Here is a 19,477-nt window from a genome sequence, read left to right as displayed (position 1 = left end):
TGGGCAAGTTATTTAACCTCTCTGTCTCAGTTTTCTTACCCTTAAATTGGGGATAATAACAATACATAAATGATACCCAGTGTTCCTAATATTTAATCTATGCCATGTTATAAACAAAAGTTTTATATAGTTACACCAGAGCAATAAAGGATTCTTAATGAAACTGGTAAACAGATACGTCCCTTATTTACAAGTCGTATATTACTGAATTTAAATGACAAAGACAATTTTATTGCTGCAAAACCTAGATTATCAAAATTACTGTAAAAAGTTTTGCTTTTCTCAGGTTACAGGTTTTAACAGATGTACAAAGTAAATACACTATTAAAATTGGGGACAATAACAGTATTTAGCCTCAGAGAATTGCCGTGAAGATTAAATGAGAAAATAAATGTAAAGCACTTAGCCTAGAGTGTAGCACAGTGCTGTCCAGTAGAAACACAATACAAATCACAAATGCAAGCCACATATATATTAAATTTTCTAGTAGCCAAATCAAAAAAGTAAAAAGAAACTGGTGAAATTAATTTTAATATTTTATTTAACCCAACACAGCCAAAATATTATCTCAACACATAATCAAAATAAAAAATTATTGAGATAGTTTACATTCTTTTATCTCACACAGAGTCTTCAAAATCCAGTTTGTGTTTTACACATAGAGCAACACTCAATTTGAACTAGCTACATTTCAATCAGTATTCAGTTCAACAGCCACCTTGAGGCTAGGGACTACCATATTGAAAAGCACAGTTAACACACAGCAAATTTTCCATTTTCCATCAAAAAGTGTTGGCTGATATTATCATCATCATCAGACTCTCAGTTTCAGGATCATTTGTACAACCAGAACAGGAGTAAAAGAAAAGAGTCTGCACATCATCAGCTCCTGCATCAGTGCACACACTATAAGCTGGTGTGAAAAAAAAATCCTTACCTGGCTAATACCAATAGACTGACTGCACTGAGAAGATGACAAGCTGCCTAAAACTTTAAAGTTCTTCAGGAGCAGCAAAAATCCAGCAACTGCAGATTTTCGGGCATCAAGCTGGCTAGCTCAGGAATAGACAGAGAAGAAGTTACCAAACAGTACTGATTTCACAGGAATAGGCTTCTGGGTCAGAAAAATTCAGTTAGTTCTGTACAGGAAAGGAATATGTATAAACAATGAAGCACAGAGCAAAATAAGCTGAATTTATATACTCAAAATAAGGCATCGGCTGTTCACAGCAATTAGTAGTATAAGAATTTGGCTGAATTTTGCATTATCTACTTAACCTCATGACACTATCTATACTCTCCTCTATCCTGCTGACAAGTCTATGAGAACAAGAGTGCTGAAAGGCTGTACAATGCGTTGATAACTCAAATATAAGTACTAAATATAGCAAAGGAAATCATTAATTTTCTCTGAGTTTAAAGGAGCACTTCCTTTCTTCATAGAGGAGTGCAGTGCTTGGTGCCTTATAAACCCTCCATCCAGAAAAATGATACACTCATCTTACTGAGGCTCAATGATTAATTCATGTTATAGATGCTACAGTATACAACCTTGGCCTATCAGACATGCTTTTGGGTAAGGAGTAACAACAAACTGTCAATTCTAGAATAGGGATAAACAGCATATGGCTACTTACTAGTTGCTCCTCTGAATATCCATGAGTTTATAATATGGCCAATGTGATATTAATTTGGTATCTTATCCTTAAAGTAACAAATGCTTCCCACATATTACCCATCTCATAATATCTTTAGGAGATGGTATTATCATCTCTAGCTTGGGTTAGGAATTTGCATGACTGCTGTGAACAGGCTGTACTAGAGATGACTGCAGAGAGGACTCTAAGTTAACATTAGAAAGCATCACTTTCTCAGATCTCAAGGGAGGCTACATACCTGGCAAACATAGCTTTCCGAAGGACAAGTATCAAGGAGTCTCTTACTGACAAGCTGACTTTTAGAAGGGGCTGAAAAAGGAAGAATCAGTAGGTAAAAACAGCAATTTGTTTATTTGCCTTAGCACACTTCTACTCAATACTGTTACCATTTGGCTTTTATAAGAAAGTTTGGCTCTGTTTTATAAACAAGTTGCATTGTTTATTACACTTAGTAATAAGGACAATTTTATATTTTGAAATGCTGAATTGAAACTAGTTGTGAATACCTTTAAACCTACTGTCCTCAATTAATAATTTCCTAAGAGCCTTTCAATTACTTCACTAACTTGAAACTGAATCAAAGGAGAGAGACTAGCACTATGAAGAGGGGGTAAACTTGGGAAATAGACTCTATTTTAATAGAAAGCTTTATGTTCTAGAATCAAGGGAAACAGTATTTCTTACACGTACATATGTGTAAGAAATACATCAGACCTCTACTCGGCAGTTCAACCTCAGTTGTGGTAAGCTCCTTAGGAGTCAAGACTTACCTGCACTGCCTTCAGCAGCCCTTGTACGGTTTGAAGGGGCAGAAAGGACAAATAGTCAAAAGTTTCTGTGACTTTAGAAGAGCAACTTTGAAGAACTAAGGGTGAATACATGATGATATCTGAAAGCAGGTCTGAAAAACAGAATCTATAATCAGTTGCCTCACATAACTAAAAACGTTTCAAATAAAAGGAACATAAAATGGAGAAAGAAATGGTAAAAAGTTTTTTGTTTCTTTCTCAAATAAGTCAAGTACACTGCAACATAGATTTCTACTGATTCTATATATTAATACTTTAAAATGTAACCAGGATACTTGTAAAATTTCTTCTGGTGATAGTGTAAGACTACAAAAATTAAACTGTCTAAAAGAAAGGAAGAAACCCATTATACTGCCTGAATAAGTAGCACACTCTGTCTTCATATTTCCAAACTGAAATAAATCAATAAATATTTATGAATTTCTATTATGTGCAACCTTAATCATATGGTCCTATACGGAATATTCAAAAGCACAAAACCTGGTCTCTCTTCCTTCAAGAATGTTAATTTAGCTGGAAGTCACGAAAAAAATATTTTATAAGAATGAAAGAAGTAATAGAATGATATCAAAAATTTAATAATTCCAAACATTGCTTATCGTCTAGCAAATGATAAAGAAGAGTTTAAACAGGAGCGCAAAGGAAGAGATTATGAGATGGTGTGCTTTAGGAGAGCAAAGAGAAGGAGGAATTTAAGCTGGATTCTAAAAGATGGGTAACATTTAGATGCACAAAGAACTGGAAAGAACTATTATATTTAAAGGGAAAAGTACGAGTAAAAGTACAGGAAAATCAAGTGTAAGACATATTCAGAGGATGGTGGGGAAATCTGTGGAGATAGGGTGAAGCGTTCAGAAAAGTAAATAATGGAAGTTAATGTTAGAAAGGTAGATTGGATCAAATTGTCATGGACTTTTTTTTTTTTGGTCATGGCACGTGGTTTCTGGGATCTTAGTTCTGCGACCAGGGATCAAACCCAGGCCCATGGCAGTGAAAGCACTGAGTGCTAACCACTGGACGCCAGGGAATTCCATCAAGGACTTTAAATACCAGAATAAAGAGCTGGTAATTTATGAAAAAAGGTATTGGTGAGTTTTGAATGACAGTGGTATTTTAGGAATACTGATCTGGCGGCAATTTGCAGGGAGAATCGCTGCAGAAGCAGGGAAACCAGTTAGGAAGCTGTGGTAGTAGTCTAAATGCAAGGTTGTTAAAACTGGGAATTAGGCAATGGGTGTCTGTCTGTGGGGGGAGGGTATAAAAAAGAAGAAAGAGGTAACGGTATGAGGGAAAGAATGAAAGAACTTAGGTACCAGGTGTATTTGAGAAGATTAAAAGGAATTCTAGTCTCTGAGACTCAGAGTCGTGTTTCAGATAACAGAAATAGGGACAACGGAAAGGGGAATTTGTTTGAAGGAAACAGTATTGCATTTGAAATAAAAGGAAAAAAAATACTAAATGGAAATATCCAGCAGGAATGAAGTCAGTGAAACAGTGAACTAAGGAAAGAGGAGAGTCTTGACATAAAGATTTGGGAGGCATGCCCACAAAAGACCCCACCAAAATAACTGAAATCATGAGAAGGGGTATGATATCTGCAAGTAAGGGAATGTGTAAAAAGAGGGGCAGACACTGCCCACCAGGATGGAGTAAGAGTAACCAGATTTATCTTCCCACTTTAAACATCTACAACAAAATAAGCCAAATTACATGAAACAACAAATTTCAGACACCAGACAAGAAGCAGTACAGACAATGATCCCTGAGAGAAGGGAAATAAATGAGGAGAGGCTTATAATTGCCCCATCTTACTGCTTGGAGAGTTTCTAGGCAGTAGCACAGAGAGGGGAAACTCAGAATCCAGTGGTCTTCCTGAGTTAGAGAGACAGAGTTGACAATTCAGGAAAGCCAAGGCAGCTAGCATTCATAGGGCAGAGTACCAGAAAGGAAAGAGCTGCATGGAAAGAGAGCCCTGGAGATGTGCAGGTAGCCCCCCTTGTATGTTAGCTGCATGCTAGTCAGTGCATCTGTATGAAAAAACAACCTGAAGTCAGGGAAAAAATCACAGGCAAGCAGTAGGCAAATCCATTCTCAGAGGTCATAAAGGACAGGAAATAGTTTATATTCACAACATCCACAGTGGAGACACCTCATAATACACAAGGAGCATTGCTTTAATTGTAGCACCAAGTTGACCCTAAATTAAAGGCTGTCTGGTCTTACATAACACAACATAAAAATAATCATAAAAAGGATTAAATGCTTTCCAAGAAACTTAAAGCTCAATAATATTTGAAGGAAAAAAAATCCAGCAAATTAACAATGTGAAATTCACAGTGTCTACCATCCAATCAAAATTATTAATCGGGCTTCCCTGGTGGCCCAGTGGTTGAGAGTCCGCCTGCCAATGCAGGGGACATGGGTTCATGCCCCGGTCCAGGAAGATCCCACATGCCGTGGAGCGGCTGGGCCCGTGAGCCATGGCCGCTGGGCCTGCACATCTGGAACCTGTGTTCCGCAATGGGAGAGGCCACAACAGTGAGAGGCCCGTGTACCGCAAAAAAAAAAAAAAAAAAATTATTCATCATGCAAAGAAGCAGGAAAACACAACTCATGACGAAGAGGAAATAAATCAATAAAAACAGATCAGAAATTACACCATGATAGAGTTAGTAGACAAGGACATTAAAAGAACTAAAATAAATATATGTTCAAGAAGGTAAGGGAAGGGAATTCCCTGGTGGTCGAGTGGTTAGGACTTGGTGCTCTCACTGCCAGGGGCACAGGTTCAATCCCTGGTTGGGGAACTAAGATCCTGCAAGATGTGGCACAGCAAAAAAAAAATAGGTAAGGGAAGCATGTTTAAAAAAAAAAGACAGCGAAGATAAGGAAGACATAAATCAAATGTCTAAAAATGAAAATTTTAAAGGATAAGATCACTGCAGAAGATATGGGAATTTGAATTAACAGCAATAAAAACTATCTAAAATGAAACACAAAGTAAAAAAGACTAAAGAAAGGATAACCGTGAGCTGTGTAACAACTTAAAGCCACTTAACATATGTGTAACTGGAGTCGCAGAAGACCATGTGTGTGTGTGTCTGTGTGTGTGTGTCTGTGCATGCGCGCGCATGCACCAGTGAGGAAGAAGATGACAGAAAAAATTTTTTGAAGAGATAATACCTGAAGAGCTTTCAAACTTGATGAAAACCATAATCTTACAGATCTAAGTAAGCTTAATAAACCTCAACCACAAGAAACATGAAGGAAACAACACTAAAGCACATCATAATTAAATCGCTTAAAGCCACCGATAAAGAAGAAATCTAAAAAGAAAAAAGACATTATAAAGAGAAGAAAAAAGAGAAGAATGAAAGCAGACTTTTCACTGGAAATGATGAAAGCCCAAACGCATTAGAGCAATATCTTTGAAGCACTAAAAGAAAAAAAGTCAATCTAGAATTTTATACCCAATGAAAATGTCTTTTAAGAAGTAACGTGAAATGAAGACTTTCTGATACACAAAAGAATTCATCGTCAGCAGATGAGCAGTATAAGAAAATTTAAAGGCAGTCCTTCAGACAGAAAGAAAGTTGATACTAGATAGAAATCTGGATTTACACAAAGGAAAAAGCACCAGAAATGGTAAACACATGGGTAAAAATTAAAAGACTTATTTTTAAAATTTCTTAAAAAGATAAATGTTTAAAGCTAAACTGGGGCTTCCCTGGTGGCATAGTGGTTAAGAATCTGCCTGCCCATGCAGGGTACATGGGTTCGAGCCCTGGTCCAGGAAGATCCCCCATGCTGCAGAGCAAGTAAGCCCACGTACCACAACTACAGAGCCTGCACTCTAGAGCCTGTGAGCCGTAACTACTGAGCCCGTGTGCCACAACAACTGAAGCCCGCAAGCCCTAGAGCCCATGCTCTGCAATGAGAAGCCACCGCAATAAGCCCAAGCACCACAAGTGCGAGTAGCCCCCACTCGCCGCAACTAGAGAAAGCCTGTGCGCAGCAACGAAGACTCAACGCAGCCAAAGATAAAAACAAGCTAAATTAACAACAATGTAGATATAATTCAATATTCTGACAGAAGTAAAATGCATGAGAATGCACAAAAGCTACTGGAGTAGGGGTAAAAAAATGGAAGTATACTGTTGTAATGCTCTTATACTACATGTAAAGAGGTATGCTACTACTTGAAGGTAGACTATAATAAGTTAACGATGGAAATCATAAACCCTAAAGCAATCCAAAAGAAAATAAAACAAGAGATATAACTAATCAAATTAGCAAGATAAAACAATCATTAAAAACCAAAAAAACTCAATTCAAGAGAAGGGAGAAGAGAAAAAAGGGAACAAAAACCAGACAGACAAAGTAGAAAACCAATAGCTGCATGATAATCACATTAAATGTAGATGGCCTGCCCTGATTAAAAGTCAGAGATTGTCAGGCTTCCGTGGTGGCGCAGTGGTTGAGAGTCCTCCTGCTGATGCAGGGGGACACGGGTTTGTGCCCCGGTCTGGGAAGATCCCACATGCCGCGGAGCAGCTAGGCCCGTGAGCCATGGCCGCTGAGCCTGCGCATCCGGAGCCTGTGCTCCGCAAGAGGAGAGGCCACAACAGTGAGAGGCCCGCGTACCGCAAAAAAAAAAAAAAAAAAAAAAGTCAAGAGATTGTCAAATTGGATTAAAAAAGTAAAACACAATTGTATGTTGTCTATAATAAAACCCAAGTTAACTATAAAGACAAAAATAAGTTAAATCTAAAAAGATGGAAAAAATATACCATGTTAACACTGATAAAAAGAAAGCTGCAGAGGTTATATTAATATCAAAGTAGACTTCTGAGTAAATAATATTGCCAGGAACAAAAAGGTCATTTCATAACAATTAATGGATCCATTAACCAAGAGGACATAACAATCCTCAATGTTTATGCCCTATAATAGAGTTTTAAAATTCCTGAAGCAAAAACTGATAGAACTGAAAGGCACAGTCATTTCTATAAATACAAAGTCAGAGATTTCAACACCCCTCTCTTAATAGTTAACAGAATAAGTAGATAGAAAATCAGTAAGGACACAGGAGACTTGAATAATCTGACTTCAGTGATTTATAGAAAACTATCTAATAACAGAATACATATTATTTTCAATAGCATGCAGAACATTTATCAAAATGGACCATATTCTGAGAATAAAACAAGTCTCAATAATTTTTTTAAAATTTGCATCAAAGAAATCGACAAATACTTGAAAACTAAACAACACACTTCTGAATAACCCACAGGTTAAAGAACAAATCACAAAGAAATTAAAAGTATTTGGAACAGAATGAAAATAAAAATCAAAATTTATGGGATGCAGCTAAAGCAACGTTTAGAAGGAAATTTATAGTTTAATGCTTATATTGAAAAAAAAGAGAAAGGTCTCAAATTAATGACATAAGCTTTTAATCAAAAGATGCACAGACTAACCCAAAGTAGCAGTAGAAACAAAACAAAAAAGAGCACATATGAATAAAACTGAAAACAGAGAAACTCAATGAAACCAAAAGCTGGTTCTTGGAGAAAAATCAATAAAATTGATAAATCTCTTGCTAGACTAATCAGGAAAAAGAGAAAAGATGCAAATTATGGCTTTCAGGAGTAAGAAAGGGCAAATCAATATAGATCCTACAGACATTAAATGGAATATGTGGAACAACTTCATGACAATAAATTTGATAACTTAAGATGAAATGGTCAAATTCCTTGAAAGACACAAACTACCAAAGTTCACCCAGAAGATTTAGATAACCTGACTAGCCCTACTTCTATTAAAAGAATGGATTTTGTAGTTAAAACCTTTCACACAAACAAAAGGAAACTTCAATCATCAGGAAGGAAAAAATAGCAATATCAATATCTAGGTAAATATAACAGACCAGAAGTTGGCACACTTTTTCTGTAAAGGGCCAGACAATAACTATTTTAGGCTTAATGGGTCATGTGATATATATATATATATATATATATATATATATATATATATATATATCACTAGATGGTGTGTGTGTGTGTGTGTGTGTGTGTGTGTGTATATATATATATATATATATATATATATATATATATATACACACACACACACACACCAACTCAACTCTGCTGGTAAAGTATAAAAGCAAGATAGACAATACATAAAATGATTGAGCATGTCTGTATTCCAATAATACTATATTTTATGAACTCTGAAGTCTAAAATTTTCATGTACCATGATATATTCTTCTTTTGATGTTTTTCAATAACTTAAAAGAGCAAAATTAACCCAAAGCAAGCAAAAGGAAGGAAATAATAAAAAGCAGAATTTGGTGAAATTGAAAACAAAACAAAAAAAAACAGAGAAAATTAAAACTAAAATCTCATTCTTTCAAAGATTAGTAAAACTGGCAAGCTTCTAAGCCAGACTGATAAAGAAAAAAAGAAAAAAGACGTATCACTGATATCAAGAATGTCTAGATTTGGAGATGACGTGATTTCTATGTAGAAAATCCTAAGGAATTGCCAAAAACCGACTAGAACTAATGAGGGGATTTAGCATGGTTGCAGGATATAAGGTCAATATTAAAAAAGCAACTATTTCTACACAACAGCAATAAACAATCAGAAATTGAAAATTTAAAAGATACTATTTACAACAGTGTCAAAAAAATGAAATAGGGATCAATTGACAAAAGATATGCAAGATCCATGCATTGAAAACTACAAAACATTGCCGAAAGAAACTGAAGACCTAAATAAATGGAGAGATACACTGTTCATGTGTTAGAAGACTCAATATTGTTAAGATGCCAATTCTCTCCCCCATTAATCCATATATTTGAGGCAATCTCCATCATAACATGAGCAGACCTTTTATAAAAATTGACAAACTGATTAGAATATTTATTTGGAAATGCAAAGGACCTAGAATAGACAAAATCATTTTGAAAAAGAACAAAGTTAGAAGACTTACACTATTGCTTTTAAGACACATTATGACACTACAGCAATTAAGATGTAACACACACATAGCTCACTGGAATAGAACAGATTCCTAAAATAGACCCACACATGTATGGTTAGTTGATTTCAATAAAGATGTCAAGGTACCTCAATGAAGAAAAGATAAACTTTTCAAAACATTGTGTTGAAACAACTGGATAGCCTTAAGCAAAAAGATGAACACTGTTATGTCACACCCTATACAAAATTTAACAAAAATGGATCATAGATCTAAGTATAAGAGCTAAAACTATAAAGCTTCTAGTAGAAAATATAGGAGAAAATCTTAGTGACCTTGGGTTTGGCAAAGATTTTTTTTAATACATGACATAAAAAGCAGGAACTATACAAAGACACTGATGAACTGGTAACTGATAAAATTAAAAATGTTGGTCCTTCAAATGACACTGTTACAAAAATTAAAAGTCAAACCACAGACCAGGAGAAAATATCTGCAGCAAAACATATATCTGGGGTTTCCCTGGTGGCGCAGTGGTTGGGAGACCACCTGTCGATGCGGGGGACGCAGGTTCGTGCCCTGGTCCGGAAGGATCCCACATGCCGCGGAGTGGCTGGGCCCGTGAGCCATGGCCGCTGATCCTGCGCGTCTGGAGCCTGTGCTCCGCAGCAGGAGAGGCCACGGCAGTGGGAGGCCCGCATACCGCAAAAACAAAACAAAACAACAAAAAAACATATATCAGACAAAGGACTTGTATTTAGAATATATAAACAACTCCTACAACTCAGTAATAAAAAGGGAAACAACTCAATTTTTTAACAATGGACAAAAGACTTGAACAGACATTTAACCAAAGAAAATACAGAAATGACAAATAAGCATGGCAAATGTTCAACATATCATTAGGCATTGAGGAAATGCAAACAAAAACACAATCAGATGCTATTACATAGCTATTAGAATGAGTAAAATTAAAAAGACTGATCATACCAAGAGTTGGTCACAATGTGGAGCAACTAGAAACACTGCTTATAGGAATGTAAAATGGTACAACGACTGTGGAAAATCGTCTGGCAGTTTCTTAAACTATAAAGCCTACACCTACCATACGGTGTACCCAATTCCACTATAACATGTTTCCATACAGAAATGAAAGCATACATCCTCAGAAAGACTTATACATTAATGTTCATAGCAGCTTTATTCGTGATAGCCCCAAACCAGAAACAACCTAAAACCTGCACACAGGTGAATGGATAAATAAATTGTGGTTGTATCCATATCAGGGAATACTACTAACAATAAAAAGGAATCAATTATTGATACATGTGACAACTACAGAAAAATCTCAAAAGAATTATGCTAAGTGAAAGAAGCCAGACCAAAAAGAAAGGAAAGAAAAAAGGAGTACACACTGTTGGATTCCATTTACATAAAATTTTTTAAATTTATAGTGACAGAAAGCAGACCAAACTAGAGATCAGAGGTGGGAAGGGAGAGGGATGCAGGAACAAATTACAAAGAGGCACCAGGAAACATTTGTGGGTGATAGTTATGTTCATCTTGACTGTGGTGATACTGTTTCACAGGTGTATACATATGTCAAAAGTTATCAAACTGTTATACTTTAAATATGTGGACATTGTTGTACCTCAATTATACTTCAATAAAGCTGTAAAGAAAGAAAAAAAAGTAGAACGAAGTGTCTAGTACAGAGCTTTGGAGAACCCTGACATTTAAGGATAGAAGAAAGAAAAGGAATCACTAAAGAAAGAAAAACTGATCATAGGCAGGATAAGATGCAAATTATTACAGTTATCAACTTCAGGGGAGTTGTAAACTGTAGAATGATAGAGAAATTACGAAAGTTGGTGATTAGGATAAGACCAGTGGATTTAGGCATTAGGATATATGTATTAAAAGAGCAAAACATTCAGAGGTCACCAAAGAGACTAGTACTGAAGTCAGAATGTCCAGAGTTAAGAACGGGAGGTCAATGAGTGATAGCAGAAGGACAGCACTCACCTGAGACGTATTCAAACAAAAAAGAGAGAAAGTTGATGCAAGACAGAGGTTTCACTCATTAGTTATATGCTCCTTTCCTTCTTGACAACCATAGACAAGATAAATGCATTTATGTTTTACTGGCATCATAATCAAAGATTTCATTAAAGATGTCAATCTACTGTATCATTAATTTTTTTTTTTCCAGGACCAAAAGCATTATGACATTTAAATTAAAATGTTCCTGACAACTTTATCCACCCTTCCAAAGTTCAATACCTATGAAATGAGTGATGGGGGAGGATCCTCTGGTAACAACCCTGTTGAGGACTTGTTCCAGAATTTCTTGTCTGATCATCTCATGGATCTAAAAAGAACAGAAGAACCAATAAAATATTCCTTGGTGACCTTCAGCTTACAACTGTATCAATGCATGTTAAGCAGATTAAAGAACAGTTTGCATATGGGTAAAACTGGACTGTATTCTAAAGACAAATATGATGTGAATCATCTGGAAAGAATCACTCAATTCTACCCTCATTCTGTGCTCAAACAATTCACTAGCACAGCAAACTTTTATTAGCCTAAAAGAGAGATCATATGAAAGTACTGCTACATATAACGTCCAACATCAAACAGGAATAATTCTGCCTAGGTTTACATGCCAACGTATTCCTCACAGTATGCACAACTTTTATTTTAAAATTTAAAAGCCCACGAAAATTTCTGAAAACCCAGAAAATCTTCACCACGCCCTTCCTCAGTTTCTACAAGGAGAGCAATTGCCTAAAAAATGACCTGTTTTGAATTTTTACTTGAATTTTAGTTAAATTTCATACCTGAACTTGTTAACTTTGGGGTACAGACTAATTTCTTTCAGACCTTGGACTAATAATTTGATTATTAGTAAATTCTATGTTCTATAGATACCTTGACAAAGCCAACATCTGTGTGAAATCAAGTGGAACCTTCTTAGTTTTAAAAAAGATTAATTTAAAAAAAACCATTTTTTTATTCTAAGAATGTTTTTAATCAGATTCTGGTTAAGGAGAGTCATATGTATCTAATACACAACTCTCAAGGACTATTATATGGCATTCACTTCATAGTTCTGGATCAGAACATCAGATTTACATTTAAATTGCCTTCCAAATAACATTTTCAGCAGATACTTTTGGTGTGTAGATACAATGAACAATTGAATGTAAAGAAGATGTCTTAGAGAAATCACTAGCAAAGCAAATTTGTTTAGTCTCAGATATTTTTTTTAAATTTGAATTTTTGAAAGCTATTTCAGAAATTAAGATTGAGATGATAGTCATAATATGGTAATGAATTTAAGAGTATAAATTCCCCATTTTTGGTTCTTCAAAAACAATGAACCAATAAGCATGATTCTTCAAGCTTGATGTTCTACAGCAACCTAAAAGATTATTTTTTGTATAAGGGAATTAAAAAAACCCAGAAATGATTTATTGCTAGAGGAAGAAGAGGAAATCATGAGGAGGTTAACTTATATTCAAACTTCTAAGAAATGGTCAGGAAGAACAGAAATTAGAATAAATGAAAACCTCATATAAATAAAGAGTGAGAAAGTAAGTATTCCATCAAACTGGGTCTATAATGTTTCAATTACTATCCCAATCTCTGTTCTGGGAAACTGCTACATACTCAAATTGCCCTGTCCCCCAAACTCCCAAGTTAATGCCCTATTTATAATATAATTTAACAAAATTAGGGAATGGTTGCTAAACTAGACTCTCACCTTGAAAGTTTCCAACAGGATATTAGCTCCCAGCTTACATGCATGCTGGTTTGGCATTCTAGAAAGACCTGAGCTGGCTTCATTAGTCTTTCCATCAGGAATCTTCTTTGGCCCATAGGAATCCATTAAAATGAAGCCAAGTTCTACCAGGCCCTGAGTAACATGATCCCAACTATGAACACTGCAAGAAAACAAAGTTTAGTTAAGAAGAAAAACTTAGTAAAATACCTTACACCTCTATATTCTTTGCCATGTTACATATTTCCCAAACTTGACCTGGATAACCAACACTCCACATGATTTCTGAATTTCTTAATGAACAGTAATGGGAATGGTAGGCGAGCAATCTCTACCGACAGAACACCGAAAAAATCCAAAAACTACAGAACATTAAAAAACATATGGAAGAGGAAGAAATATGTGAACATATGTATATGTATAACTGATTCACTTTGTTGTAAAGCAGAAACTAACACACCATTGTAAAGCAATTATACTCCAATAAAGATGTAAAAAAAAAAAAAAACATATGGAAGAAACTGGAATAACTCAACGTACTGACCATTAGAGATTTCTATTCAAGATTTCATAACTAGAAGTTAACTGTTGCTTCTTCTATTCCCCTCATGCCAATAACAACACTTACACTATACACATGCTTACAAGTTTGCCTCCCTCTCTAAACTGAGACTCTCTACAATGGGGAGTACACTGTAGTCATATTTTTACCTATATAGCCTAGCAAAAAGGCTGGCATATAGAAGGCACTAAGTAAATAATTACAGTAGGAATATTTATATTCATATTTATATCATTCATATCTACAGTATGAATTGATGAATGACTGGGTTTCAAAAGCATGAGCTGAAACTACAAATAGCCTTTGTAAAGCAGCAGAATCCTTGGTGATTTTATACCACTTAATGTTACCCACTATAGTGGAAATGGTATGTTTATAATAACCTTTGTATCATTATATCTACCTGCTAAACAGCAACAAATTATAACGCAGCATTAAAGAATAAAGAAGATAGTTGTGAACAGATTCTCATAACATTTTGACAGATTTTAATAATAGTCACACTCTGGAGATCTGGGATCAAGATAATAGACTGAGCACATGCTCCATTCTTCCGACCTCAAATACCTACAAATGACAGAAAAGATACATATACCTGTGTGCGAATGTCTGTATGTGGTGTATATATACAATCCATAATAATGTGGAAAAATAAGAGGTGTTTTTGACTCTCTAGAAATTATGAAGAATCCTTAAAAAGTGAACATAATATAAGAAGGAAGCCACAGAACACACAGTGTGAAATGAAGGGGTGCCTCCAAAAGCAGATACCAAAGGCAGATATACTGGGAAATGGAAGGAACCCTGAAGCAATTTTTGTGCATGAACAGTTTGGTACACAGCAGCCTTCTCTACCTTTTTCTCCAAGACCCCACTGCACCCACAGTTTATGCCAAGAAATAAGCAACCATGAGGCCTGTCCTTAGATGGGATCTGTGCCTAGAGGAGCTTGGGCCTGAGAGGCAGAGCAGCACTCTGAGAGGATGACAACATGCTGGAGGATTAGGGCGATGCCACACCTAGAAGATTAGCCCTTGGTACATCCTACCACTATCCTCAAGTCACAAAGGTAGAATGTGTTAAAAGATACAGCACTCTCAGACAAACTAATGGGGAATATCAAAAACAATAATAAGGAGATAAGTAATAACCACCAAATACAAGAAAACACTATCATCATGAAAGAGAAGCACCAAACTCAACAAAGAGAACTAATCGCTAAGGGAAAAGGTTAATGGAACAAACAGAAGATTTTAAAAGTCTAATGAATATCTTCAGAGAAATAAGAAAGAACATTATAGCATGAAACAAAAAATGAACTTATGAAAAAAGAAGCAATTAGAAATTTTGGAAATAAAAAACATGATGGAAAGAGTGAAAAATTCAATAAATGGACCTAAGAATAAAATGGGCAGAGCTGAAGAAATAATTATTTTGAAGAGTGAGCTAAGGAATTTTTGTTGAACTTGACACAAAAAAACAAAAATATGAAAAGCGTGAAAGAAAAATTAAGAGACAGCACAGAGATCAAGAAATTCCAACAAAAACAAACAAAAAAATCAACGAGGGCTTCCCTGGTGGCGCAGTGGTCGAGAGTCCACCTGCCGATGTGCGGGATACGGGTTTGTGCCCTGGTCTGGGAGGATCCCACATGCCACGGAGCGGGTAGGCCCATGAGCCATGGCCACTGAGCCTGTGCGTCCGGAGCCTGTGCTCCGCAGAGGGAGAGGCCACAGCAGTGAGAGGCCCGCATACCGCAAAAAAAAAAAATAGGAGACAACAGAAAGAAAAAGGGGAGACAGTACTCAAAGAAAATCATCACAGAGTTTAGGAAAGACATGACTCCTTAGAATGAGAGGGCACACCAATTACCAAGCAGAAATGAATTAAAAAGGAACTTACATAAACACAAACTGTGTTAAATTTCAGAAGATCAAGGATAAAAATAAAGTCTTAAAAGTTCCCATGAAGAAAAATAACAGATTATCTAAAATAATACAAGAATCAGATAACCATCAGACTTTTCATCAGCAATTCTAGATGCAAAAAGACTGTAAAACTGATTATAAACTCAGAATTTTAAACCTCGTCCAACTATTACTGTTCAAGTGGAAGAGCAAAATAAAGACATTTTCAGATATGAAAAGTTTACTATCCACAAACCATATCAGAAAGGATTACTGCAAAAAATATATATGGCATATTTGGCATATTATGCCATGTTATGGCATATTTCCAAGTGAAAAGTATGAAGTTCAAAAGATAGATGTAAACAAAGAAACCAGTAAAATTATGAAGTCTAAATAAGTATAGTCTGTTAATAATCTTAACAAGAATGAAGTGGAGAAATAGTGTGTGCTATGGGCTAAAGTTCCCATCTTGGAGGGAGGAGACAGTTGTAGTTGGTTTGCTACAAAATGTTTATCTGTAACATGTAAGAGCTCATACATGATTGGTAAATAGGGGAGTAAGTATAATCTGGAAGTTGTATTGGTTCATAGGTGGTTTTTTTTCCTAGTACATTAATGTTCTGCACCTCTAAGTATCTGCAGGTAAACACAGTATCAATAGAGCTAAATATAGCAAACCATGGAGACAAACCACAGACAAAGCATGACACAGTAAAGACTGTTGTAACAGCTAATGCATACTCTGAAATACAACATTAAACATGAAAATAACAACCAGGATGGTTACCAGTTTTTTCAATTTGATTTAAAATGGATTTGCCTAAAACTGCTAATTTAATTGTCTAAAACTGCTAATTCAATTCCATCCATCAGTCCCAAACTCCAAAAGTTAAAGTAAATAAAACTCGGTTTTCTACTCACCTAAAAAGCCAATGAAGACTCAGGCCAACAGAGTAGTAATAGCATGAAAGAAGCAAAGGTACCTACACTTCTGTTTTGTATCCTTGCTATCAAGGTAGCCAAGAACTCAGCCCTTGGGATTCAAGGATCTTCTGATCTTAATACTAAATACCCTAAGAACCTTATGGTTCATGAACTTACCTATTCTTTACCACTTCCAAGATCATGGTTGAAACACAACATCTATGAGGAACTAGATTCTGAAGAAATTTTGAGCCTTGGAGAAGCTGAAGATCCTTAAAGCTTTTTATAACCAAAGACTTTAAAAGGTCAAATACCTAATATAATGAAAGAAATAGGAAAATGAAGCAAAAAATGATAGCCCATACTATAGAATCTTAACCCTGTAACTCTTCCTACTTGTTGCCATACACTCATACCCCTATGACAACTGTTTCACTGATGAGTATGATACAAAACTTATGACTTCCAGTGGGAACTTAAAAGAGCTGAAGACAGGCCTTCCTTGAGAGAAAAAGGGCTAAAAATCAGTATTACCCACAGCCAGAGAAACACATATGAGAAAAAAGGGTAAAGGATTTTATATTTTCATTCTTTCAAATAACAGATTCTCATTAATTTCAAGTTGATCAGGGACAGTTTCTTAGAAAGCTACAACATAATACAACTGCAATGAATACCCAGCTAAACTTCCCATTCTTGCTACTTGGACTGTGTGATGTTTCCACTCTTATTCCCATCTCACCACCTGGCTTACCACACAATAGGAAATGGAGGTATAAACCAAGTATCTGAAGAAGTCTTCAAGCAGCCTGCAGAGAACAGTGTGGGCCTACATTCTTATAGGGGAATATGCTGCTGGCAGGGTGGGAGTGGAATTGTTTAGGAAAAGATAATTTAAAAAATAGGCTATTGTACACTTTATCAACTACAGAAAGAACCAAAAAGTCATTCATAAATACCTGTTCCTCAAATCTTTGTATTCTTGTTACAGAGAGGAAGAGGGCAATGCTGAAAGGACATATATTACTACTGAAATCTCCTTGCTGTCCTGCCTAGAACAGATAAACCAAAAAGGAGTCATAACTTAACATCTTAAAAAGTATAACATATCCTACTTAAAAACAAGTCCTTAGATGGATCAGAAACCTAAATACAAGAGCTAAAACTATAAAACTTTTAAAAGGAAACAGCAGGAAATCTTCAAGACTTTGGATTAAAGATTTCTTAGATACAAATAACAAAAACAAAATTTATGTAAGAAAAAAACTGATAAATTGGATCTCATTAAAAATCAAAACTTTTGCGCTTCAAAAGACACCATTAAGAAAATGAAACAAGCCACAGACTGAAAAAAATATTTGCTAATTACATACATGATAAAGGACTTGTACCCATGATACACAAAGTATTCTTAAAACTCTTTAAGTCACAATCAAAAAATGGGCAAAAGATCTGAATAGACATTTCATCAAAGATATTAGAACAGCTAAATAAGCACATGAAAAGATGTTCCGTTATCATAAGGAACTGCAAAGTAAAACCTGTATGAGATACTGTTTCACAGCTATTAGAATAGGTATATTAAAAAAAAAAAAAAGACATAACAAATGTTGGCCAGGATGTGGATAAACAGGAGCCCTCATATAGTGCTGATAGATATGTAAAATGATGTAGCCACTTTGGAGAACAATTTGGTAGTTTCTTTAAATTATAAACATATGGGACTTCCCCGGTGGTCCAGTGATTAAGACTCCATGCTTCCACTGCAGGGGGCACAGGTTCGATCCCTGGTTGGGGAACTATGATCCCACATGCCACATGGCATGGCCAAGAAAAACATTATATATAAAGAGAGAGAGGGAGAGGGAAAGAGAGGGAGAGGGAAATGTACTGCATAACCCAGAAATTCCACTTGTAGTATCTACCCAAGAGAAATGAAAACATATGTCCACACAAAGACATGCATGTGAATGTTCACAACAGCATTATTCATAATAGCCAAAAAGTAAAAACTCGAATGTCCATCAACTGGTGAACAGCTAAACAATGGATATGTCTATACAATAGAATACTATTCAACAATAAAAAGGAATGAAATACTTGTAAGTGCTACAACATGGATAAGCCTCGAAAATTATGCTAAATGAAAGAAGCCATACACAAAAGATTACATACTGTATGATTCTATTTATATGAAATCAGGAAAGGTAAATCTATAGAAACAGGCATGAAGGATCTTACGAGGTGATGAAAATGTTCTAAAACTGAATTATGATGATGGTTGCACAACTGGATAAACTTATGAAAAATCAATGAATTACACACTTAAAATGGGTGTATTTTTTCTTTTTTTTTTTTTTTTTTTTTTTTTTTGGCTGTGTTGGGTCTTCGTTGCTGTGTGTGGGCTTTCTCTAGTTGCAGTGAGTGGGGGCTACTCTTCGTTGTGGTGCATGGGCTTCTCACTGTCCTGGCTTCTCTTGTTGTGGAGCACGGGCTCTAAGCGCAAAGACATCAGTAGTTGTGGCACGTGGGCTCAGTAGTTGTGGCTTGCGGGCTCTAGAGCTCTGGCTCAGTAGTTGTGGCGCACGGGCTTAGTTGCTCCATGGCATGTGGGATCTTCCTGGGCCAGGGCTCGAACCCGTGTCCCTTGCATTGGCAGGCAGATTCTTAACCACTGTGCCACCAGGGAAGCCCCAAATGGGTGTATTTTATGTTATGTAAATTGTACCTCAATAAAGCTTAAAAAATAGGTCTTCGAGTCCTGAAAGAAATGATAGACAAGAAACAAAAGAAAAAAAGGAATACAGGTTCCCTGGTGGAGCAGTGGTTAAGAATCCTC

At 35.9% G+C, this 19,477-nt stretch overlaps 1 protein-coding gene across 7 annotated transcripts in view; it reads right to left on the bottom strand.

Annotated features, from left to right (window-relative positions):
* The window catches only part of FANCI (FA complementation group I), an 86,519-nt gene that overhangs the window by 30,476 nt on the left and 36,566 nt on the right, over positions 1–19,477 (bottom strand). For all 7 annotated transcript variants that reach the window (XM_059056581.2, XM_059056582.2, XM_067029879.1 and 4 more), the window contains 7 exons: positions 17,598–17,690; positions 16,816–16,952; positions 13,225–13,405; positions 11,739–11,826; positions 2,429–2,559; positions 1,897–1,967; positions 938–1,052 (listed from right to left, as the gene is read on the bottom strand). In XM_059056581.2, the coding sequence (XP_058912564.1) occupies positions 938–1,052; positions 1,897–1,967; positions 2,429–2,559; positions 11,739–11,826; positions 13,225–13,405; positions 16,816–16,952; positions 17,598–17,690 (816 nt within the window). The remainder of the gene's footprint in view (positions 1–937; positions 1,053–1,896; positions 1,968–2,428; positions 2,560–11,738; positions 11,827–13,224; positions 13,406–16,815; positions 16,953–17,597; positions 17,691–19,477) is intronic.

This window comes from Kogia breviceps, chromosome 3 (genome assembly GCF_026419965.1).
Source record: "Kogia breviceps isolate mKogBre1 chromosome 3, mKogBre1 haplotype 1, whole genome shotgun sequence".
Classification (NCBI taxonomy): Eukaryota; Metazoa; Chordata; class Mammalia; order Artiodactyla; family Physeteridae; genus Kogia; species Kogia breviceps.
This window is presented reverse-complemented; position numbering and strand designations above follow the sequence as displayed.